General features: G+C 54.2%; 1 protein-coding gene across 1 annotated transcript in view; it reads left to right on the top strand.

The window, feature by feature from the left end:
* Positions 1-83: 83 nt before the first annotated feature.
* Positions 84-23,256, top strand: part of CSUI_001614 (phosphatidylinositol 3- and 4-kinase) — a 39,513-nt gene continuing 16,340 nt past the window's right edge. The window contains exons 1-10 of the mRNA XM_068061819.1: positions 84-2,156; positions 3,871-4,393; positions 4,870-8,236; positions 8,467-10,564; positions 10,907-11,778; positions 12,457-18,760; positions 19,556-20,052; positions 20,411-20,608; positions 21,237-21,512; positions 21,896-22,864. Coding sequence (XP_067926202.1) covers positions 1,644-2,156; positions 3,871-4,393; positions 4,870-8,236; positions 8,467-10,564; positions 10,907-11,778; positions 12,457-18,760; positions 19,556-20,052; positions 20,411-20,608; positions 21,237-21,512; positions 21,896-22,864 — 15,617 coding nt within the window. The 5' untranslated portion in view covers positions 84-1,643. The remainder of the gene's footprint in view (positions 2,157-3,870; positions 4,394-4,869; positions 8,237-8,466; positions 10,565-10,906; positions 11,779-12,456; positions 18,761-19,555; positions 20,053-20,410; positions 20,609-21,236; positions 21,513-21,895; positions 22,865-23,256) is intronic.

Here is a 23,256-nt window from a genome sequence, read left to right as displayed (position 1 = left end):
TGCATGCGCTCCCGTCCGGTAGACAAGAAACGGTGTCCTGCCAGAAGATTTAACACAAGCCAAGCTCTCACCGCCGTCAGGTGCCAACATTGCCGATGCCTGTCGGACTCAGGAACGCACGCGAACTACGTTCACCATAGCTACACGGTTAGGATCGCCTTATGGTAATTGAAGGTACCCGGCAATACTCTAGTAGATACTGTGTAATACGCAGTACTGTCCGGGGACACTCCAGCTATCCGGAGGAGGCACGTTGCCGCATTCACTCCAGGAGCTTTTCTTCTATCTGCCAGGGACTCTTAGAGCTACTGCAACTCTCTTCCGCATCTTGTGCTAGCTTGTAGCGGGTGCACCGAGAGGTGCCCTTTTTTTTGAAGGTGCGATCGGCGTGTCCTGCCGCGCATATTTTCGCAGGAAAGCCCCATGCGTGGTTGAGCAGAGTCGCAGGAGCGCCTGCGGCTCCTGTGTGTCCTTTGGCTCGACGGCCCTGGGAGCCGCCTCGCGTCTCGGAGTGCCGTAGATCTTTATATCAGATGATTGACAGGCCTATCAACAGTGTGCTTCCCAACACCAAGCACAGTGACTCCAACACGTCAGCGGAGGCGTCGCTCGACAAATCAGCCGACGGCGAGCGTCTCCTTGAGTTGCTTCACTGCCCGTCCCGGTAGAAAAATGCACCCGAAGTTGTTTGTGATACAGCGGATGGGCGCTTCTGATTATCTGAACGGGATCCCAAGCCATCAGCGCCAGACAGCTTTCTATCGCCGGGCTGGTGGGCGGTGGGGCTGAAAACAAAACAAAACAAATCCTTGCACACCTCGGGTCCGGAGGCACCCTGGCTACCTGGTTTCTCGTCCACTTTTGATGCATAGAGGGCACAGTGTGTTTACTGGCCGCTTTGCTTCTGTTGGATTCTCAGAGGAGCAGTGTTGAAAACCTTGCCAAAGGCAATTACAGCGCTGGTCGATCTCCCGCCGTTCACGCGCCCGTTTTCAGATTACGACGGTACGGCCATTCTCTGTAAATCTGTCCTTTCAAAACTTCTGTAAATCCTGCCTAGGACGGGAGGGTGCTCCACGTGGCGACTCTCTCTTTCCGATGTCAGGTTGTATGTCGCGCATCGTGATGCTGCACGGCTCAAAGCCATGCTCCTATTCTTTTGCTGTCTCTGGAGTGCATCGCTTAAGGCGCTGCAGTGAGCGAGAATCCTATAGCCGTCTGCAAGAGCGTCTGTAGAGAAGACCTTCGTCAGAACGAAGAAGTGGGCATCGGAGACTGGAAGACGCGATTGCTCCCCATGCCCCCCCAAGGTCTCCTCATTTTTCTCGCTTGGTTTTCTCCTCCTCATTCTTGAATTGCCGGAGGATCGAGACAGGTCACTGCTTCCGGGTGCGGGGTAATCTCACCCACTGCAACAGTTGTCGGAGCAAGAACTCTGTATATTTACGTATGTGGGCTTACCGCGACCGTTGGTCACCCCTTTTTCTCTGCGCACCGAGTCCTCGTACGCCTTTGATTTTTCACGCCGTTCTTTCTGTACTCTGTAGACTTTCCCCCTTCTCGTTCTTGGCTCTTCTGCAACTCCTCCTCGTTCATACTCCTCCGGCCGTGTGTCGTCTGTTCCCTGCGGGTGCCGTCCCGGAATGTCTGTGTCGGTGAATGCCTCCTCTCTCCCGAGAGTTATCGAGGAGCTCACCCGGACTCTTCTTTCTTTTTGCAACCCACAGCGTATCCAGAGTGGAGCGCTAGATTTTCAGCGAGACAAGGAAGAGTTTTTGGGTACTTCGTCCTCTTCTCTGACATTCAGTGACCAGCAAGAGGCTCTGGCAAACTTCCAGTCAGGAGCGACTGCATGTGTCCGGACGATAGAAGAGAACGCTTTTGACATCCGTGAGCCCTCGCGAGTTGCGATTTTTTCGGCTCTCTTCGGATTGCCTCGGAGTGCGGCCACTCTGATACATGGAAGGTCTCGGACACAGGTGTACGATGACGCTGACACCAGCGGAGGCCTTCTTGGGGCGGTCGCGGCTACTGCACTCGTTGTGCAGCCTCCGGCTTTCTTTACGGCGAAGCGGAAAGCGCTGGAAATCTGTACGACTGCGGTCCTTACGTTCGGAGGAGTCTGTTTACACCTAGGTATAATTCCATTCATCGAGGTATGTCCTGCTAGCAAACGCCCTCAGCGGAGCTTTTTGGCCCACCTGAGGAAAGAAGGCAAAAAGGGTGTCAACCTTGCCGCACTCTTCGCCAGAGTGAGTGAAGCTCTAGAATCCGATGATAGTTGCAGTGCATCTTCTACGCAAGGCTGTGCATCTGAAGTTTGTCTCCATACGCAGGAACACGTGCCACAACGGGTTGTGTTACAAGTCGGATATCATACACGTGCATGAATAACCCTTACCGCCGATACCCAGTGGACGTGCTTGTCCGACTAGTGCGGGCTGTGTCGTCCTCGTACTGTTCGCGAGGTACCGGTTCTTAACAGTCAGATGAACGCGTTGTGCAATGCGGCCACGTGGCAGACGCCCTCATCAGGAACCGGCTTATCAAGGTTAGAAGCGATGACAGGCTGAGTTGTCTTCACCCGAAAAAACTATTGCGATTTACAGTTTAGCCTTTGTCTCGAGCAGCTTCCCGTAGCCTAACTAAAACGGGGGTAGTATTTTGTTCTGTTCGTACGCGTGTGTTTTGTTTTGAAAGAGAGTGAATAGTCGGAACTGTATGAGTCTCTGCCACTAACTCCAAATGACGTTCTGGGCTGCGACGAAGGGACCTCTCAAGACACATGACTGCACTGCATCTCGGGACGGCGGAGGTTGCTGATTTAGTTCAAGTACTCACGTTTTGATTCGCGGAAACGACCTTGATCGATAGCCCGGAGGTGTATCCTCGACAAGGGAATGTTCTTCTCATGATGTGGTCTCTGAATCTGTACGCCTCATCGATCTTGTCACTTCATGTGCGGTTTATGTAGATTGTCGGACTGTGCTGGTGTGTTACCCCTGAATCATAACGTTTAATAAGTCGTGTTGAGTAGATCATTCTGGGCACCTCGACGCAAAGGACTGAACATACTCTCACGGTCACAGGGCGTGGTTCCATCACTAGATGAAGCATACGATGGTGGGATTTGGACTTCTTGTCGACATGGATGGTGCGGAAGTGCCTTGTGACCCGGCAGACCCCTCCTTGGCTTGCATAACCAGTGCGACCGGAGTGGTTTCCTTAAGTGACTCATTAGCTTTCGGTGTCGCTGTGATCCCAGACGCTGGACACACCGGCAGGGAGGGTTGGGTTGGGCCGCAAACGGTTGTGCATTCCTCCAGTGCCCCTCCGTCTCCTCGTTCTTGTCAGACAGTGGTTTGACGTGCCCTGGTTACTTTGCCGATGAGAGGGATGTTATACTTGCTCACAAGCGACACAACTGAACAGCCGTGAGCTACGAGTGGTTGGTAAGCTTCACTGTGAAAGGCTCGGCGGTCGCCGTGGCGGCAGGGTTCGCCCCTGTGTTTTCGCTTGCGGGTATCGAGCGATCCTGTGCCGGCACGTGTTTAACTGTGTACACGTATCTGCACTGGAAAGCCGTCGCGTTATTGCACGGACACGGGGGTACGGCTCTGAGACTCGTGACTGCAGTTATCTAATGCCGTACTTCGACGAACTGCACACAGTACTTTTGCCTGGAATATTCTAGGTCGTGTCTTATCCAGTTTGCTCTACGGCAATTTCTGCGGCCCACTACTCCCGGCGGCGCCGCCGTCCCATATTCTATCGTAGGCCCTTCTCTCTTGTCATTTTCCAGAATGCGTGCGGGTGAAACGCCATCATCCGCAGGAACCGCCCCCGTTTCCGTTCTCGGTGTTTCTGCAGCGGAGTTGTCGTTACATCTTCTGCGTGGACTCTTCCCAACATATAAAGCGTGCGGCCCTTCTTTTACTCAAAGATGTTTTTTTTGCGGTAGTCTCGACGAGAATGACAACGGCGGCGACAGAGTCCTTTTCCTCCGAGCTCGCTCTTGGTCAGTCCGATCCTACACTTTCAGGACAGCATCCCCTGAGCAAAAGAGAGCGGTGGGAGGGCCATCATAGTCTCAGCCCTTCTGCGGAAGAGGACTACGTAGCCGGAGAACCCAGGAGAGGGGGGCAACGTGTCGAAGGTTTCACAATCAGAGATGGCGAAGCCAAGATAGACAAGGAAGCCCTGCAGTCGGGAAAGGCAGGCCACCTGAGGCAGTGGGAGAGATCGCTCGAGGAACACCCGGGGAAAAGGCTAGTCCAAGCACTCGAAGACCTCGTTGACTTGAAGGCGCTCTTGAAGCGAGTGTCGGGCGACCTTGTGGAAAGAAGGAATTTGCTTGGATCCTCAGTTAAGGCGGCTGCGGTACTGCTGCTTGGTAAGAGGAGTACTGTGGAGGATGAATGTAGGCTCCGGGTTTAGTGGTAGGATGGCCGGCTTTTACTAGGTGTGAATCAGTAACTACAGACTGGTACGCCACCTCGGGGGGGGTCTCCACCTCAAGCCCCTTCAGGTCTACCGCTACGAAGTGTACTCAGGAGCTTTCCTTTGTCCGTGTTTCCTCCATGCTTGGCCGTTTGTTTCGTCTCTTCTGCTGAACACGTTTGTTCTGAATAAGGGGCCTTAACATCGCTGTCAATCGCTATCGCTCCCCTATCATGTTGCTTTAGGGTCTTCGGCACGCTTCACAAGCTTTAGCTCTGATATGTCGTCTCTCTCTATCAGTTTTGGTCGTGCCCCTCAGGACTGTCGCCCCCGATCGTGTGTAGGTTTTGACTACATTCTCTTCGCAGTTCCCTTGGTCTACATGTGGTTTTTGTCGGACATGCGGTCCATGCGACTTCGCGTGCTCAGGCTCCCTCTCGTACCTTTTCTCCTCATTCTTCCTGCGTCACACTTCGTGGCAGCAAACTGTCCTTCAGCTGATTCTTCATCAGCTTCAGCAACAGCAGGTTCGGAACCCTGGAGTTGAAGAAGGTCTGTTACAATCTTGTTTCGACGCCTTGCGTCTTTTCTTGGAATACAACTCCTCCGTCTTTCTGTCTCTTCCGCTTTCTTCTCGTTTCTCCGTCTATGCCTCAGTTACTGTCATTGCGAAGGGCTCTTGGGCGCTGTCACCGACCACCGAAGAAGAGGGACATACAGCAGATGCCCGGGTCGACTCTTTCCTAGCAAGACGTTCCAAGCCAGAAAGGGAGACGGGACGCTCCTTCCAGGGGTTGCCCGTACTCGAAACCCCTTCGACGAGTGGATCTGGCTCCATAGCTTTTGGTACAGGAGGAAGCTTGGGTTTGCGTCTGGCGGCACTTCGGCTACTGCAGGTGCACGCCGCAGTGTTTTTGACCAATATCGTCCAAGACATCATTGTGGCAGAGAAGAGGAGGCCGGCAGATGGCAGTACTTCCAAATCACAGGGTGAACTGACATATGGGAATTTTGTTTCGTCATTCAGCACTTGCTTTACCTTGCCAGCTGTCCCCTTAGTGGGTGGTCGTTCGTTCTTGCATAATCTCGAAGAAGAGGCTCGTGTTGGCAGCATCCTCGATGGTCTTCTCCTACTAGCTCTGTCCCCGGGCAACCTTCAACTCGGCAGCACCGCAGTCAATGCTTTCACAGCAGTAGTGCAGAATCTTCTTGCATTCTGTCCTGGTGTTTCTTTGCAAGCCAAAGGATGTCGCGATTCCTCTCTTTCTCGCCCGCGGTCTACTGAGGAGGAAGGGGAGGTGCGCCGGTCTTCTCCGGCCGAGCGACTGTTGTCAACCCGAGAGTCGCGTGTCGTGTCCTTTGAAGAGGGGACTGACGAAAACCGCACAAACGCGTTGGACACGGCTGGTCTCAACGTTTGTCTGCAGAGGTTGAGACGCCTTCTCAGGCAGTTGTACTGGGGTATTCTGGAAAGCGGTCAGGAGCTGCTCGAGGCTTCTACTCCGGAGAGCCTCCCTCTTACCCTGAAGTCCTCCTCCGGTCGCAGCAGACGAGAAGCTGGCGTCTTAGATGAAGATAATCTCGTAGCTTTCCGCCGGTGCGGAGTGCTTGGGAGACTACTTGTTCTTCTTCTGGGACCATCAGCCGCCAGATCTGGATTGTCCGCTCTTCTATGTCAAGAAGATGGTAAATGGCCACGTGTGATAGCACTGAATGCCTCTAAACAGTTACTCCGGCTGTCTCATGCTCTTCTAAGTGAAGACCGGCAGCGGGATTTCAGGGAAGGAAAAACTTATCCTGCTGGAGGAGGAGGCGCGAGAGCGGCGAAGGTAGGGCTGATTGCAAAATACGCTCCGCTTGTTGTCCACCCAGCAGCTACACTCATCCAAGGAGCATTGTCCGTAAGCGAATTCAGAATGCAGAAACGTCTCTCCAACCTCCCCGCGGAGGTGAAGAAAGAGGCGACAGGAGATTTGGAGGTAACGCCGAGCACGTCGTCACCGAGTACCACTTCACCGAAGGACTTCCGAGTAGGGAGCAGACGGGGATCTTTGGACGGGCATACGGCAGTGAAGGGTGACGAGACTAGGAGATTAGTGGAATTTACAGCCGCTGCCGCCAGGCCTCTGTTACGACAGTTGGCAGCTGTGACGGGCCGGCTGGTGGACTGGTTTATAGATATCTCGTCATTTTATTGCTATACATCGTCGTCCCACAAGAAGCCTCAGATTGCGGCAGCGTTTGGGGCTGCGTGTGTTGCGCTCATAAGTGCTAGGGAAGTTGAGGAAAGGCAAATAGGTGCTGTTTCTGATCGCGCGACTATCCCTTCCGGAGACAGCGCACGGTGGAGACAGAGCAAGGCCAGGCACGTCCACGAAGAAGGCACCGGGAGGGACGTGACAATGCATACACCAGAGAATGCTGCCGAATTCGCAGGGGAAGAGAGAGACAGCTTGGTCTACAACCAGGAGGAAGATGACGATTCAGATGAGAAGGCAGGGAGTCTGGGAGAAGTTGGTGACCTCTTGGATATTCTTATACAACAGTCGCTTCTTGTCGCGTTGCATGGTGCGACGCCGGCACGAGGAAGCAGAGGCGACAGAAGAACAGAAGAATCTGATTCAGAGTTTTCACAGGAGGGATGGGACGTCGGGGGAGTTGAAGGGGGTGGGGGCTCCCACGAAAAAATATCCCCGCTCATCCCTCAAGACGAGGAACGAGACAGAGCAAGGAGCAGAGCTGTTGGCGAGCTCTGGCGGCTAGCACTCCTGGCAATCGGCATAGAAGACGTGCCGGCGGGCAGGACCGTGGTACCGTCTGGAATAGGGGCAGCGTACGTTCCGTTACCCACAGAAGTAGATACAAACGCGCAGTCTGAGCCGGTGAACGACTCGCAGATAGAAGACGGCCGGGAGAGAAGGGATCTCCCGGGAGAAGGTGGCGATTCCTGGAATCAACGAAGAGGAAAGAACCCCGGCAAAGTAGAGAACACCATGCTGGAAGGCAGGCAACAGGTGCGACGGGAACGAGCGGGTCGCGGGAAGCACAGCAAGGACGAGTTAGTTGGTTCATCTTTCATGCGGTTTAGCGCGCCTTCCTACTATCAAAGGCAGCTTGGAGATAGCCTTTTACGCTGTTGTTTGGGCCTGTTTCGGCTGGGAGTTAGTGCACACTCCCTTCTGCATCAGCAGCAGCTCGTTCTTCTCCAAGATCTACGTCGAGCTGTCGCTTCGGCGGCATCTGATGATTCGGAAGGCGAGGAGAATGACGAGCCAAGGCTTTCGGCTTTTTCCATGTCCGCTTCCGAGCGGCTGTTATCTCCCCTGTTTTCCTTCGAGCTCTCAAGAGCTTCAGCTGATGAGGAGTCTGTGCGTTCCCGAGCAGCCAAAGAAAGCAGTTCATGTGACCACACTCCAAGAGGAGCCAGTAGAAGGCAGGGCTCTTCTCAGGCGCGGAGTCCCCAGGATAGGCACGAAAACCGATCTGAAACTTCATGGGGGGCACGAGCGCGCGAGGAGGAGATGGAGCTGGCACAGAGCTTATCCGAAAGCTACGGCCAGGCACGCAGACGAGACGTCGGCGAAGAGAAAGGAGAAGGCGCGTCCGTGCTAGGCGAAACCCGGGGCGGGGAATTGAGGGATGATGTCGGAAAGGCTGCAGCGAGAGTGTATCGGGCTGCTGTCTTGGAGCAACAGGCTTCGGCAAACGCGGCACTGCTTTTATCGCTAGGATTTCTTCTCGAGTCGACATTTCTAGCGGGCCGGGGGCACAGGCTGTTATTTCTGCTGCTGCCTTGGTAAGCTAGCTGAAAGCAGACTATGTTGACAACGAATGCGTGCCTTTGGTAGGCTTCCTTTTTTTCGAGAACTACCGAACAGCCTCGCGTGTCTTGCTCTCTATTTTTGCAGTCGCCTCGCATAGTTTATAAGGTTCTGTCTACATCAGTGCGTCTTTGCTGGCATATTTTGCTGTCCTGGCTGGTCGGTGTTGACATTTTCTCGCGAGCTGTTTTCTGTACTGTCCTAGGGTGAGCGGATACATTTCGACAGGCACAGGAGCTCTTGGAGATGGGGAAGGACTCCGACGCGCATTTGCTTCGACGGCAGCACCTGGCCTTTTCACTCTGCTTCGCCCTTTCCTCGTGGCATGGGAGCAGCTCGTAGAGTCGCGCTTTCGAGAGGCAAGTGAATCTCAAGAGGTTCAGTTCGATTTGAGTCGCGGTGATGCCCCGGGGGAGGGCAACGAAGTGGAGTCGAGTTGGTACTCTCCTGGGTTAGCGTTTCTGTCGCGAAAAGAAAAGCCTTCTCTGTCCGGGTGGGGGGACGTGGACAGACGAGAACTTCTACCTCATGATGTGGAGTGGTTCGAGGAGCGTTCCGCTCCAAGTTATCTTTCCTTTTCTCCGGGCTGGCATTGTCACGCCGAGCGGACGCTCTCGGGTTTTTGGGAAGAGGTTGCCGCCACTGTGTGGCTTCAGTATAGCAGCATTAGCGATGTGAGTGGCGGTGGTGATCAAAATCACGGACATTTGCGTGCGGTGGTGCGTCTGTACTTGGCTGCCCCTGTGCGAATCCTGACGCAGCATGCCGCTCAGGGGGTGCTTACTCTTGTACTAGAACGCGCGCTGGAACGTGGGCGTACCGATCTCGCTCTTGCTGAGATAGCATTCGACCTTGTCGAACGATTTGCTTTTGCCAGTCGTCGATGCTGTCTAGAAGGATGCACTCCATGTGAAACACTAAACAGTGGGCAAGAGGGTTTTGAGCAGCCAGCTGAACCAGAACGCGTGCCGTTGCGGCCTTCTTTCGAGGATAAGCCAAGCCGACAGCGTTCAGCGTATCTGTCTTCTCATGAGTCAGAACTTGCAGAAGGAATACTAAAGGAAACAGAACAAAGCGTACCCCAAGAAGTGCCAGAATGCCTCATCCGACGTGATCATGCGGGAACGGGGGGCACGTGTGAAGCTGCGGTCACCGGCTGGTCGCCTCCGGGTGCGGAATTTGACAGTTTTCGAGACACATCAAGCGCCGTCCTGAAGAGTATCCTTCCTCTTTTGAAACCGTACATTAGAGCAGCGGGGAGTGCTTATTTCTTTTCCCTTGAGGAGGCGGCATCTTCCCTACAGGGATTTGCTGTCGCCGAAGTACTCCGAGCGAAGAGACGTGCTATGGAGAGCCGAGTAGCGGACAGTCCAGGTGCTTCGACAGCGGGGTTGTGGAGTGTTCGGCGTGGGACCGGCAGAGCAGACAAGGAAAAGGACCTCTCCTTTGAAGGAAGGGCAAGTCATCTGGAAGAGTCTGAGGGAGAGCAGGCAACAGCGTTAGTGGAGATGGACGACCGGCGGCAGGATTTCGGTTTGCGTATTCTGCGTTTCCTTGGCGATCTTGGAACCCCCGCCCTGCTGATATTTCAGGAAACTGACAGGCAGCTTGCCAAGAAAAGGCCAGAGGGCGCACCTGTAGGGGACTCGGTGAATCGCTTGCAAACGTCTGTGGCTTTGGCGGCAACTGAGATGGGTGCTGGCGATGGGGTGGCAGAGGGTGAAACTGAGTTTCAGCGCGTAGTCCTGCAGCTGCCCTTGCAAGTTCACTCTCTCAGTGACCACACGACAGCGGAAAAAGGTGACGAGAGGGAAATAAAGAGCGGCGCAATCGTCATGTTGCGGCTGGAGGAGATTATATCTGAAGCGGTCGCGGCCGCATCGAGTGCCATTGACAGGCAGCAGAGGTTGAGTGCCTGTGAACTCCTTTACGCTCTCCTCTGTTACGTACATGGACAAACCAGTCGCCTTCTGGTCCGTCTGAAAGAACAAAAGGATAAACCACGGTGGAGCGTCACCTTACCTGGGCGGGATCACGGAGGCAGCCATCGTTATCTGGAGGGGAAAGCTGGGGCAGGTTCGTCAGAATATCGTTCTCTGCTGCAGAGGGAGAAAGCATGCAGAGTCCTTGTAGCTGCGCTTTACAAGCAGTTGCTGCCGCCGATGTTGAGTCTCTGCAGCGGTAGTGAGGGGGCGGATGCGCTGGGTAAGGAAATGCTTCAGCCGCTCGTTTGGACAGTACTCAAGGAGGTGGCTGATGACAGCTGTAAGCGCTGGGGAGAGGATGGGGTGCCCGATGAAAGGGTAAGCAGCACTATGCGGTTCTGGGGTCCGACACGGAGTAATGTTTTGCTGCACACACCATAACTATCGTTTGCCGCTTGCAACATCGAGTGCTTGCTGTTCCCGTCGTGCGGCCATTTGCATGTAGACAATAGTGGTAGGCCCGGCAAACGATCACTCAAGCGTTGCCTCAGCAAGAGTTATGAGCTGTTAGCCAGCTTGTCCCATTGACATGGAGTAGCGTATGTCGAGAGATTTGGTGAATCACTGTAAGCATGGACATCGCTGCTCTTCTAATCCAGTAGTTCTCTTTTGTCGGCTCTTCACTCTTTATCGTCTTCCTTTGCTGTTGAGTCCGTTCAGTTTGTCGCCGTGGAGACGGTCCTTCTCGACGCTGTAACTGAAAGATGGTCAAGCCCATCACTTCGGAGTCTCGCCGCTGCGGCCTTCTCCACTTTTTTTTTCCGTCTCCTTGGCCACGCGTGTCTAACTGGCACTTCCTCTACACCTGCATCTTCTTTTTTGTCGTCCCCAGCGACGGAGCAACAGTGGGAAGGTGCTAGGGGTGCTCCGTTGCTAACTCACGCGGGACCCCCGCACACAAGTGCTGAGAAACAAGCAGCTGATGCCTTCTCTTTCCTCGAAAATTCCACTGCTCGAGCACAGTCAACAGCAGCCTTGGCTCTTTCCGAGAGGCTCCTCCAGCGCATCCAGCTCGCTGCGTCGTTTGTCTGGCCGGCAGCTAAAATCGGCGTGGCCGAGGTGTTGCAGCGACTGCTTCCTCTGTGTCACCACTCACCTGAAACCTCACCACTTCAGGCCTTGCTTCTCCGTCCCATGGCAGCATTGCTGGTTGCTTTCCTCGAGTCGTTGTCTACCCAAGGAGAGTTAAAGACGTATACAGGGCCTGAACGGAGGACTGAAGTTGCTTCGGAAAACTATAGAGACTCGAGGCAGGTTTCGAGCGTAGACACCCCGCATGGGGAAAACGGTGTGCGCGGTCCTGAAGTTTTCCTGATTGCACAGGAGGAAACTTTCCGTGGCGGCTTCGAGCGGGTTGTGCTACCTGTAGCTGAAGGAATCGCAGAAAGCTTGCTGCGTCCGACCGCTCTCGAAGCTTTCACAAAGCTGAATCAGGATGGAGCGGAGAAGCTAAAAGAAATCGACGACTGCCGCGCGTGCCAAGCGGAGAATTTGCTCCGTCAGTTCGCCGAAGCCGTGTGGCCTTATGCCCTGTAGGTTGCGCCACCTTTCGCATGAATCGGACTTTTGTTGGAAAGCTTGATGTACCGCAGCTATATGTTTGGAAACTGCTCCATGTATCCATTTCAGTGATATCCGCTGCTGACTACAGATCACTCGTATCTTTTCGCAGTACTCGGTCATCTTCTAATTCTCTCAGCCCAGGCGACTCCCAGTTGGAGTACAATCTCGACTGCACGCGTGTTGTTCCTACTTCGGATCGGGGGGTTGTGAGAGGAAGCTCGTCGGACTATGTGGAGATGAACCGGGTCGCTCGGCGGTAGTCACGGAACAGGACGCAACATGCATGATTTCGAGAAGCTTTGTTTGAGCGGTCTCCAGTTTCCGTTGGTCAAAGAGGCGGCTTCCCTACAGAGTGTACTGTTATGCTGAGGCAGAGAAGTCACGTCCGTACCATCCGTTTCCGTCGGAAGCCAAAGTGTTACTGCTTCCTGACGTATATTATAGGGCCGGAACCCGTCTTGTACTGCATATGTTGACTTTAGCACATGAAGAGCAAACAGTACTTTTGTACGATGGCGGAAGTCGAAGCACGAACTGGACGGCTAGCCCTGCACACCGGCGTCGGATTAACGCCACAGGTGGGGACTTGAAACTGGAGGTCTCTTCATTTGCCTCATTTTTGATTTCTGTCCGTCGCTTGCCTGCAGAGGATCGGGAAGCACCAGAGCCCACGTGCTCCTTGCGCGGCGAGTACTTCTTGGGTTGGACGCTTTCGTAAAGCAGAGAATCCACTCATGCGACCGCCGCAGCTGTCCCTGGATATTCCGTGACCAAGCTCTTCACGCTCTCGTAGTGGCAGCCGGTGAAGCTGTGGGGGGGCAGATCGCAGGGCCGAATGGCAGCTCTCTGTCTTCGGCAGTATCTTCGCTTGCACTGCCTTCCCCCTTGCCTGCAGAAGCGCGCTCCGTTAGAGCAGTTGTATCTTCTCATTCGTCTTCGTGCTCTTCGTCTCGAGCACGCTTTCCGGCAGATTCCTTCGGTCGTGTACGCACACTCCTATTAGCCTATGAAGCTCTACTAGATGGCTGTGTCTGGCTCGTTAGTCGTGGCGTGGTTACGGTGGGAGACGTGGCGGGAGTTTCCGCGGGCTCCAAAATTCTCTCATGGGCCTGTGTATGCATTACTACCCATCTCGCTCCGGCAGAAGGAGGCCGAGGAGTGAAGCGAGAAGGTCAGCGACACAGCAGTAAAGAAGCCACCGGGGTGGTAGAGGGTGGGCACAAGAGAGGTGTCGAGGCCGATTACCCGGGAGACGACAGCAGTTCTTCTGGACCAACGAAGTGTCGTGAGGAGAGTGGAGTCGCAAGCTTCGCAGCAACGTGGTGGCTGTCAGGTCATCTGGTTATTCACGGCAGGGGGACACCAACAGAAACGCGCGTTCTCACTCGCCTCAGAGGCTCCATTTTCCTTGCTTCGCTGCAGATGCACGCTCTGCTCCTCGCTACAGCCGGGCCTTCCTCCGTTTCAGATAGGACAGGGCTAGCGCGTACTGGGGCGAGCACGCAGCAACAACCAAAGCCGAGGGGAATATTGTCTTTCAGCTTCCGGCCGGGCCTCGAACCCGCTAACTCCACTTCGGACGAGCCAGGCGACCACAGCCTAAAGTCACAGAAACGTCAGCACAGAAGAGCTAGTGCGCAAAGCTGTGGCAGCCCCAGTGGAGAGACACGGTGTTCGGGTCTGATGAATCGTGTATTCTCGGGACTCGGCGTGCGGACTCGACTTCAAAGCGAGGAAGTGCTGGATGTTCTGCTTAGTGTCATTCTTGCGCCCAAACAACATTTAGGGTTGCCCGCCGACGGCGATCAGCGTGAGCTCCTGGTGACAAGTGCAGCCACCTTATTCGTGTTTCTATCGACAGAAGCAGCAGTCTCTAATTCCGAACGTCAAGGCATCTCAACAAAGCGACAGAGCGGGGGAGTGGAAACACTACGTCTCAGAAGTTTGACGCAGGAGATCTGTTGTGTGAGGGAAATCTGCGGGCTCCGGCTAGCTAACTTTGCTTTAGAAAAGTGGATGAGATATCATCCGGAATTCGACCTGTGCACAGCTGAAGACCCAGAGACGCGGTCTGATTGTAAGGAGGAAGACTCACTGCATCCCGCATACGACGCAGTCGGCGGTGGAAAACATACTTTAGAAAGCGGTTCTTTGACGCGATTGGTGAAGGAACACCAACTGAATAGCCTGTCTCCGCGCGTGACGAGCGAAAACCCACTCATACAACTGTGCGCGCGACTCGCTCGCTGCGGCCACGGTGGGTCCTCAAATGTGTGTAAGGACTCCCTCAAGGCCGCCAGCTTGACAGAAGTTGTTTCCACTGTGCACTGCTGGTTGAGGGGATTAGAATTCCTGGCGGACCACGGCATCTACATTTACGGTTCATGCGCGGGGAGCGGGTGCTCTTGTCAGCGCGAAGGTGAAAGTAGACCCACATCTCACTTTCCAAAGTTGTGGCATACGACACCTGGAGGAAGCGTTGGAACATCACTTTGCGCCTCCCCTCCGAATCCGCCTGCCGCGTGGTCGCTTTTTCCTCCGACGTCATCGTCATCGACGGTTTGTCTCTGCTTGCATCAGCCTGCATTTTCTCCCTGCCAGAGGGATGCTCTTTCCTTCGCCTCGGCTAGTCTGTGCTTCCTAAACAGCAACTCGCTTTTCTTCGCTAGCCTATATCCCCCTCGATTGGACGCTTCTTCCTCTTGGACTCCTGCTGAAGTGGCTGTTTGCCGCGACTCTCTTCGGTTCGCTGCCCTGCGACTTTTTCTTCTCGTGCTCTCGTCACCGGCTCTTAACGTGAGTGAAAGCTTTGCTGCAGAGTTCGAGTGTAAGCGAAGGAGAAGCTTTTGGGCTTCTGGCTCGGGTCAGTCGGAAATGAGGGATCGAGAACAAGAAGCAAGTTGGCAGGAAGGCGACGAGCACTCGACTAAGGAGACTCGGTCCGGACAGCGAGGGAAAGAAGGGGCATCCACCGAGAACTTACCAGTCCGCTGCTCCTGCCGGGCGGTGGCACTAGTGACTGGTGCACAGTGCCGTTCGCTCTCCTTTCTTGTGGGTTATCTGCTTTTTCGATGCTTCGCGTCGCTTCCGCTGACTAGCTGCTTCCGCATCCTTTTGTTGCCTTCGTACGCACACCCTTCTCCAAACCAGGAGACTGCTGCCAATGGTGACTGGAATAGCGCAAGCAGCAGACGAGTGAGCGCGTGTCTAATAGGGCTGCTAGATCAGCATGCGACCGCGACCTTCACTGTGTGTTGGCAGTCACTGCTGGCCTCGGTAGATACACCCGTCACAGCAGACAGAAGTAAGAAAGCCTTGGAAAAGGACGCAGGGCAGAGTACTGAATGGAACTACTTTTCTTCTGCGCTGGCGAGACGCTTCATGCAAACTTTGTGTGGTATGGTCCGCAACTATTCCTCGCGGCGTAGTGGACGAGCGTCGTCGACTACTTTGGAGACCACACAGGAAACAGAAGAAAGAGGGAGGGGACACGAGGAAACAGAACCGAAGAGAGAAGGAATCAGAGTGTTGGAGATGAACGGACAGGCGGTTGCGAGGGGGGAAGCCGAGTGGATCTTAGCAAGAGCACTCATCCGGGGCCTAGAGTGTTTGAGAACCCAGCTAGCTAGGAGTGCCGCAGGGAGCGGTGGCGACAAAGAAGAAGAACGCGAACAAAGCGAGAGGGAAGGTCGGGGCCAGCATGCCACAACAGGGAGAAAAAGAAAATTGACAACGGAGGGAAGCACGTCTTTGCCTCAGTCCGCACCTTTCTTCTCTCCTTGTGCCACGGCATCTTGTTTTTCGTCTGGTGCCGTCTTGCGCCCGTCTCTTCTTCTATACGATCTCACGGGTACACTGCTCCGGAGACTCAGTTGCTGGCCTTTGTTTCTCAATTTCCTGAGCCGCTCAGACGATGCCCTCCAGGCAATCTTGGCTTTAGCTACCGAGGCAGTTGCGGGCAATCGGCCGCTTCCTTCCCGCCTCAAGATTTCGTTTCTTTCCGGTGCAAGCCGTGTTATTTTCTGCATGCAAGTGCAGCAGTATCTATGTGCGGACCTTCTCTCTGGTGACGGCACTTTTTCCGCTGCGGGGGACCCAACCAGGGAGTGTCTGTCGTCACCTCTCAGTCAGATGAAGACAGTGCGATTGAACCAGTCCGCCCCAAAAAACTTCCCAACTGCGGATATCCGGTGGGAGGGACGGGAGTCTGTCGGGGGCGTCGGGCTGAGGAAAGAAGGAGTTGAGGACATGACGCAGGTGCAGCCGAGAACAAGGACGGAGATGCAAGCTGCTGGAGTGTTTGAAAGAGTGAACGAAGCAGCGAGACGTTGCGTCGAGCTCGTCGACATCGCAGTAGCTACGCACTTTCCGCTGTCGTCTCGTGATTTTGAAGACGCTGCTGCGGCTGTAGCGGCGCTTTCGAGTCCCGGCGTACTCGGGGCGCCTGCTGGGTTGTCAGGCGCGAAGGGCATTTCGGGGGCCTTCTCTGGGGCTGTGAAGAACAGCTCATCAAACATCGCTAGCGTCATACCAGATGTCGCCGTAGCAGCAGCTGTGGCAGACTACCGGTCCTACAGGGCTCTTCTTTTGTCGATACTCAACGCAGTTCTACAGTCACTGTCGTTCTCTCGCTGGTTTGTCCCTCCTGCCGAACACCGAGACCTCGCTCGGGATGGTACGAGCATGAATAATGCTTTCAACGACCATTTTTTGAAGAGGTACGGTGACGTAGAGTTGGGATGGCTGCAATTGTTGAAACGCCTTTATCCCTCTCTTGCGGAGCCACATCATCTTCTTCAGCCGGTCTTATTCGATTTTCTGTCACAAGTTGTCCGGTTATCTGCTGACGCACCGGAGTCCCTTCAGCTACTACTGATTTTCCAGTGCGGTGCTCCCTTTTTCTCTCGTCCGTTCGGAGACTTCCTTCCGTCGACGGTCTTCAGACGTGAGTCAGAGTCGCATGACGCTGCACCAGAGGAGTCATCAGGTAGCTCTCAGAAACAAATGCCTGTAGGGGAGGACGACAAAACAACAAAACAGGGAAACCTCGAAGGATCCGACAGCGACATTGGTGGGCTGCCACGTGACGAAGGAGACTGGTACTTGAAAGTCCGACTAATGGAGCGAGTCGTTCTCCCCTTGCTGGCCCGACAGAAGAAAAGTTCACGGCTCCTCAAAATCGTATGGATTTCCTGGTGGCCTCATCTGCTTCCCCTTTTTCAGCTTACTGGCGTTGACAATGCCCTCATTTCGTTGACAGCTTCAGGGACGGAGGCGGCGACAGTAAGATCGGCAGCTTCATTCTTGGTTTCAGGACCGTTAGAGGGACTCTTTTTCGATGCACGTGGGAAGACACACCGGAGCAAAGCAAAACAACAGACGGGCGAGTCTGGGAGATTCGCTGATCTCTTAGCTTTGTCCTGGTGTATGGAAAGAGCTGCGATCGCACTTGGCGTAGTTGAGGTCCTTTTGTGTGTGACGCCTGTAAATCAGCTACGTCTGCAAATCGCGCCGTGGCTGTTTCCCAGCGTGGACCTTATTCACAGCGGTGGCGCAGTCAACAGAAGAAAAGCCTCTGATCGTTCGGAGTCCTGTAAGAATGCAAGTGTAGCTGCCGCCGCCCTAAGCAGGGCGATTGTTACTGCAGCAAACACTGCGACAACATTTCTTTCCTCATTTCCTCTACCGCCGCCGTCTCCGGTCCGCAGAGATGTCCCGAGCGAAACCACAACAGAGAATCTTGGCGACGAGAGGTCAGTGGCAGGATCTCACCAGTCATTGCCATTGATTGATTGGCTGCCATCGCCGATCACCCTCGTATGGCGTCTACGTATGCGAGGTTTTGGATGCTTAAGTGCGGTGATTTGCAGTACTCAGACGAATTCCCGTCTCTTCGCGTCGTTTCTCTTTGGTGCCTCCCTGTGGCCGCTGCTTCTTCGGCCGACGGAATTTTGCAACGTGCAGGCAAAGAACTTGAGCAGAACTCTGAAGCTCCAACATGTACGTCGTCAGGAAATCAGAAGTACAAGTGAGATGGTTCCTGTGAGAATGCGCCGCACCATGTATTCTCTTGCTGTTGAGGGAGGTGAGGGACCGCACTATCGTGTAGTCGCAGGAAGCAAGTCGCGCTCTGGAAGGGAAGTGAGCGGGACCTTCCTAGAGAGAAGCTTCGAGAATAGTCTTTCCGACGAACCAGCACCCGGCTGGAGAGAGGGCGACGGTATAACAGTAGGAGGCGAGGGAAGAGAGAGCTCGTTTTTGAGAGAGGGCCTGCGGTTTCCGAGTTTGGCTGATGACTGTGCTGCGCAGATTGCAGCGACACTTGCAGCGGCAACCGGTACTGTTTCGGAGAGTTTTCTCCGTTCTCCGACGGGAGGAAACCCGAGAGGCTTGCGTGCTCTGCCAGTTTCATCCCGTGGCAATGCTAGAGATGGCTGTGATATTAGTACTACACATGCATTCCAGCCAGTGGGAGGTGGTGTCAGCAATGTATTTTTGCAGCTATCTCAGAACAGAGCTCTGGCAGCAGTGAACAGCTCTCTCGCCAGTGCGGTTTCTCTTCTTCATCCCGAACAAGAGCGGAATGACGTAAGCGCCGTGGCGTGGTCAGGAAATGAGAGCGGCGCAGCAGGGAAAGCAGAGCGTCAGGAAAGGAAGTATAGAAGGCAGGAGAATCTTGAAACAACTCTTGGTTCTCTCTCGATGATGCTGCCGGCGCTATCTCAAGTTGCCCGAGAGCACACATCGGGGAGGAGAAGAACCACAACAGCGACATCACTCGTGCGGAAGGGAGCGCCAGGAGGGTTTGGGCAAATGGAACGGTGGAGAGCAGGAAGCAGAGTGGAGAAAGATCCGCACGATGAAGCAGTTCGTCAGATTATGCTGGGCTTTCGGGTTTGGATCGTCCCGGGAGCGAATGGACAGCACGAGAGCACCGTGAAGACAGAAAAGGTAAATTGGGGGAGACTGTGTTTATCCGCTACCGTGCAGATTTCCTCCGCCTAGTTGGGTGGTGTGAATTCTTCTCTTCTGTACGCAACACAAGATAAGTAAGAGCGCAGACGTCTCGATCTTGACTACTTGAGTGACAACAGCGGTACTCGTGTTGTCGTTTTTTCCGCGTTTTAGCTGAACCTTTGGTTCTTGCGTGAATTGCTCCTCGGTTGTAGGCGTCACTAAGAATCGTTGGCGGAGCGTCGTTTCTCATTTTGTGAAAAAAGATTCATATGCAGTGGAGCTACACCGCACAAAAAGCGTAACACAATCACAAATGCGTGCAAGTCTTATTCCAAACGGAGAAGACCTCATGGACGGTTCTACCCCCAGATCAGTTCGTACTTGTCTCTTTCCATCTACTTGCAACGCGCAGGCATGGCCGCTCTGCATCCGTTGAGAAAAGGAATGCTGGCACAGACGAGATGAGTCTCTCTGGTCACGTGCGTGGTTATTTTATGGCCTGTCGGGGCCAGGCCCAAGTGGAGTTTGTCGATTCTGGGGCGTACTCCGTGCACCTCAAGCACCAGCGAACAGCGTGTGCGCTGCGGTAGATCGCGGTATATACAGGTGTCGTTCTACCCCAGTAACCGCAGACGGGTGTACACTCGTTCTGTAATTTCATGACCCAACACGCTACGTTCATGATCGCGTCGATCGTAGCCTGGTGACTGTGCCGGGATAATAACAGCGTCTCGAGGCTCCAAGTCGTGAGAGAAGGACTGCTTGTGGCCGGGCATTTCTTTCTTGCAGGAGTTTTACGAGACAGATTTCATTAGTCGCTGCTCTCTCTTTCCACTGTTCCTCCGGATCTTTGATATCATCTTCCTCCGCTTCGCGGGTTTCCGGCCCGTGCCTCGTAACCAACAACCAGCGCTTTCTGCGCAGGAGGAACTCGATCCGTCGCCGCACACGCAGGGTGCCCAGGAGTTCTTCTCCCTCCTTGAGTTGTGGATATCTGCGGCCCTAGAAGATAGTAGCAAGGAAACGAGTCGTCTGAAATCAGGTGACGAGAGAGACGCAGGGCCAACAAGTCATGAAGGAAGAAGTGCCGAAGTTCAGTTGATGACGGACTGTTCTTGGGCTCTGCGACTGCTACTGCTGCGGGTGTTCGGCCTGCGAAGCGACGCACTTTCCCGCTTTGCCCTGGCAACGAGAGCCGGGCACGCACTTCCCCTCATACGATTCATTCTGAAGACGTGTCTGGACAAACGGTTTGCCGTTAGTGGATCCTTGCATTACCTCCTCCGGTGTGTTCCTGCTATCTCGTTTAGATGCCGAGCGAATGTTGAAACAGAGCGCTGGGGGAACAGGAGTCGCTGCTGGATGGCATGGGAGCTACTCGCATCACCCTAATCAGACCGGTCTGAGCATGCGCAGCCGTAGGAAATTTGCCTTCTTTCTCATGGTTTTCCTCGGTGTGTAGGAGTGTGCGTACGACGTTTTTTCGTTTGTTCGTACCCAGGGTTGCTGGATCTTTTCCACCATCACTGCAATGCCGAAGGTGTGTCTTGTCCTCTAAAATATACAGATGACCGTACAGCGGTAGCCAGAAACAGTCAGGCCTGTAGTTATTTTCATTTGATGTCTTGTTCTTTCTTTTCGCAGAGATGCCTGCGTCGTCCTTATTTCGTGGATGCCCGTCATTCCTACGGCAGTGCGCAAACAAGAAACACAGCAGTCCGGATTCATCGTCAGAGCAAGACGCTTTGCAAGCAGTCTGACTCCAGCCGACGGTGCAGACTTGGCCGCTTTTCTTGAGATGCTTATTCGCGTGGCGACGCATCCAAACAGGCTTTGGCAGGAGTAAGACTTTCAGTTCTGTTCTATTGACCGGGCACGTGATGGCCGTTCGAGGGGACATCCAGGGCATGTGGTTTCACTCGCTCACGCGTGCGAACACAGGCGGACGGAGAACGAAGATATATGATCTTGTTGAAACTCTTACCCTCGCCCCAGCTCGCCTGGCCCTGTCCGGACAGTGATCAGGTGTTCAGTCTACGCCAATGTGACCGCACACACGGATACAGCGTATCTGCAGAAATAAAGCACCTCCAGAGTGAGCAATTCGGAGTGCCCAGGGCGTTCAGTTCAGAGTGTTGCCGGGCCTGCGTGCGCCAGCCACGGTTCAAATAGACAACCCAGTCCGAACTGTATATCCCAGGTCACTGCAGGCTCAGAGTGCAGAGAATTTTCTGTTCATGCGCATACAGGCATTCGCATGAGGTGGCGACCAGTGCGGTTCACACCAACCTCGGACACTTAGGTATTTAGGAACCGACGGCCCGCTCGTCCCTGTGTCTTACTGTTGCTTCTGTGGAACAGTTTTTCTCCAGATGCCGCTCCAGTCACGCATGTCACATGCTCGAAGAAAGGCCACGGAAGAACACGACACGAACTGTTAGTTCGTTGCTATGGCTTTGTTTCTTTCCAGAGTCAATCTGCAGTTGCTGACGCTCCTATTCGTGCGCTTCGACAGTCTGCTTCTTCTCAATGGCTCTACACCGAGCCGTATTCAAGGTCCTGACAATGGGGAGTCATCTTCTCCGTCCTTCCTCGTCTTCTCCCCTCTCCGGCTTACGAGGTTTCTGCTGTACGTACACCCGGATGTCGTGGCGTACACGGCAGCCTTTCGGCGCACAGGGCTGGCAGTTGCTGAACTTCTCCTCGTTGTTCCGCAAGCGCGGCGGTACCGGCATCTTGTCACAGGGTCAGTCGACAGTACAGCACATTCAAGTCCAGTTAGCTGTGATCTGGACCTTGAGCCCAGAGCCGCCGGTGATTATGTCTCCCGCCTGTGCGGGAAGCCTGTTTTTGGTGTCCAGCACGTACGCCTTGGATTCGGCTGATCGTCCGTAGCTAGAAAGGAAAGCTGAGCACCTGCCAATTATACATTAGATCTCGCCTGAGAGAGACCCCGCAGGCAGTGCTGATCTAGTGTTCGCTTCGGCTTTGGGGCAGCTGCAGCAGTGCTGCACTCCATGTTAGGTATCCGACTGAATGCCATTGTGCTACATTCGGGCCTGGGCAAAAGCATGATGTAGTTCTGTTCCTTTTTGCACGGTCCCTGTGCCTCTGTCAACTCTTTAACAGGTCCGGCAGCTTCTTTTCACTTCTGGTTCAGTGCTTCGATTTCCCCCTGTTCCCTGTCGCACTGCAAGCTGTGAGGCTCACCACTGTGCTCCTCTTGCCTTCCTCTGGAGATAAGTCCAACGGTTCGGCTTTAGCACCTCTGCACCGTCTCCGAGAAGCTCAGGCACAGCAGCAACAGTGGCTACGACTAACTACTCTCATTTTGTCCAAATTGGTTGAGATGGTAGATCGAGAGAAGCGTCTTCTTCGCGGAGAGCGCATGATCGTCCTCGGGCTCCCTCATAATGCTCTCCCTTGTGCTGTTTTTGATTCTCCTACGGCCCTGCATCGAAGTCTGTCAGAAACAGACGGGGAACGAACAGATGACTTCGCACCGGTGAAGGATATAGAGAGGACGTATGGCTACAAGTATGATGAGCGACTACTTGCATGTATGCTTCCAATCGTAAAGGCAGTTCCGGTCTTACTCCTTGCGCCAGGCGCAATGGCAACGAATGTGCCTTCTGCGAGACGAGTCTTCGCTGGGCTGATTTCTCTTTTGAAACTGAGGCAAGAACAGCAGAGGCACAGCTCACAAGGCACAGGAGCGACATCCTCGTGGAGAACGGCCCTCGAACAGCAGGTGCTCATTCTAGAGGCTTTAAGAATTACGTGTTGTTCTCCTGTCAGGGAAGCTACAGGTAATTTTGCGGTCGGTGCTACGGTTGCGGGTGCAGTCGTTCAGGCGGGATTGAAAAGTCGGAGAAAAGCAAGGGTTGATGCGATGGAAGACACCGGGAAGGGAGCAGAAGGAGAAAGGGTAATGTCTCGCGATGCGAATGAAAGTGCGACGTCACCAGATGACCTCTGGGCAGAGCCACAGCAGGTGGAGCAATTGCTGAAAGAATGGCAACGGCAGCAGAGATCGGAGGCCATGGTGGAGCTGAGTGGAATGTGGCGACACTTGTTTGACACTGGGACAGACACCAAGTGAGCAGTCCTCCCCGCAGTAAAAACAAGCAAGTCGATCTAGCGACCCGTTATAGTGAAAGCGTTTTCGAACCTGGTGGAACCTGATACAGTGCGCTCTAATAGTACCGTCCTTCTGAGGAGTCCCCCAGAAAGGGGTCCTTCAGTTGGGATGTATGTTCCGTAGGAAAGTTGGCTGCCCGGCTCGCTTTTAACTTGGAGGGCCCACAAACGAAACGCCTGGCGGTAAGCCTTCGTCTTGGAGAATGGACGTGGCGTGTTCAACCTTACACGACGGCTGCATGCCTCAGTGGACAGTCAGTGTGACTCCCTTGCATTAGGTGTACGGCTTTACATTTATGACAGTTCGGGGTTTGAATAGTGCTCGGGTACGTGCTGGTACTGATTTTCAC

The sequence above is a fragment of the Cystoisospora suis genome (assembly GCF_002600585.1).
Source record: "Cystoisospora suis strain Wien I chromosome Unknown contig_654, whole genome shotgun sequence".
Classification (NCBI taxonomy): Eukaryota; Apicomplexa; class Conoidasida; order Eucoccidiorida; family Sarcocystidae; genus Cystoisospora; species Cystoisospora suis.
Note: the sequence above shows the minus strand (reverse complement) of the source record. Positions and strands in the feature narration are given on the sequence as shown.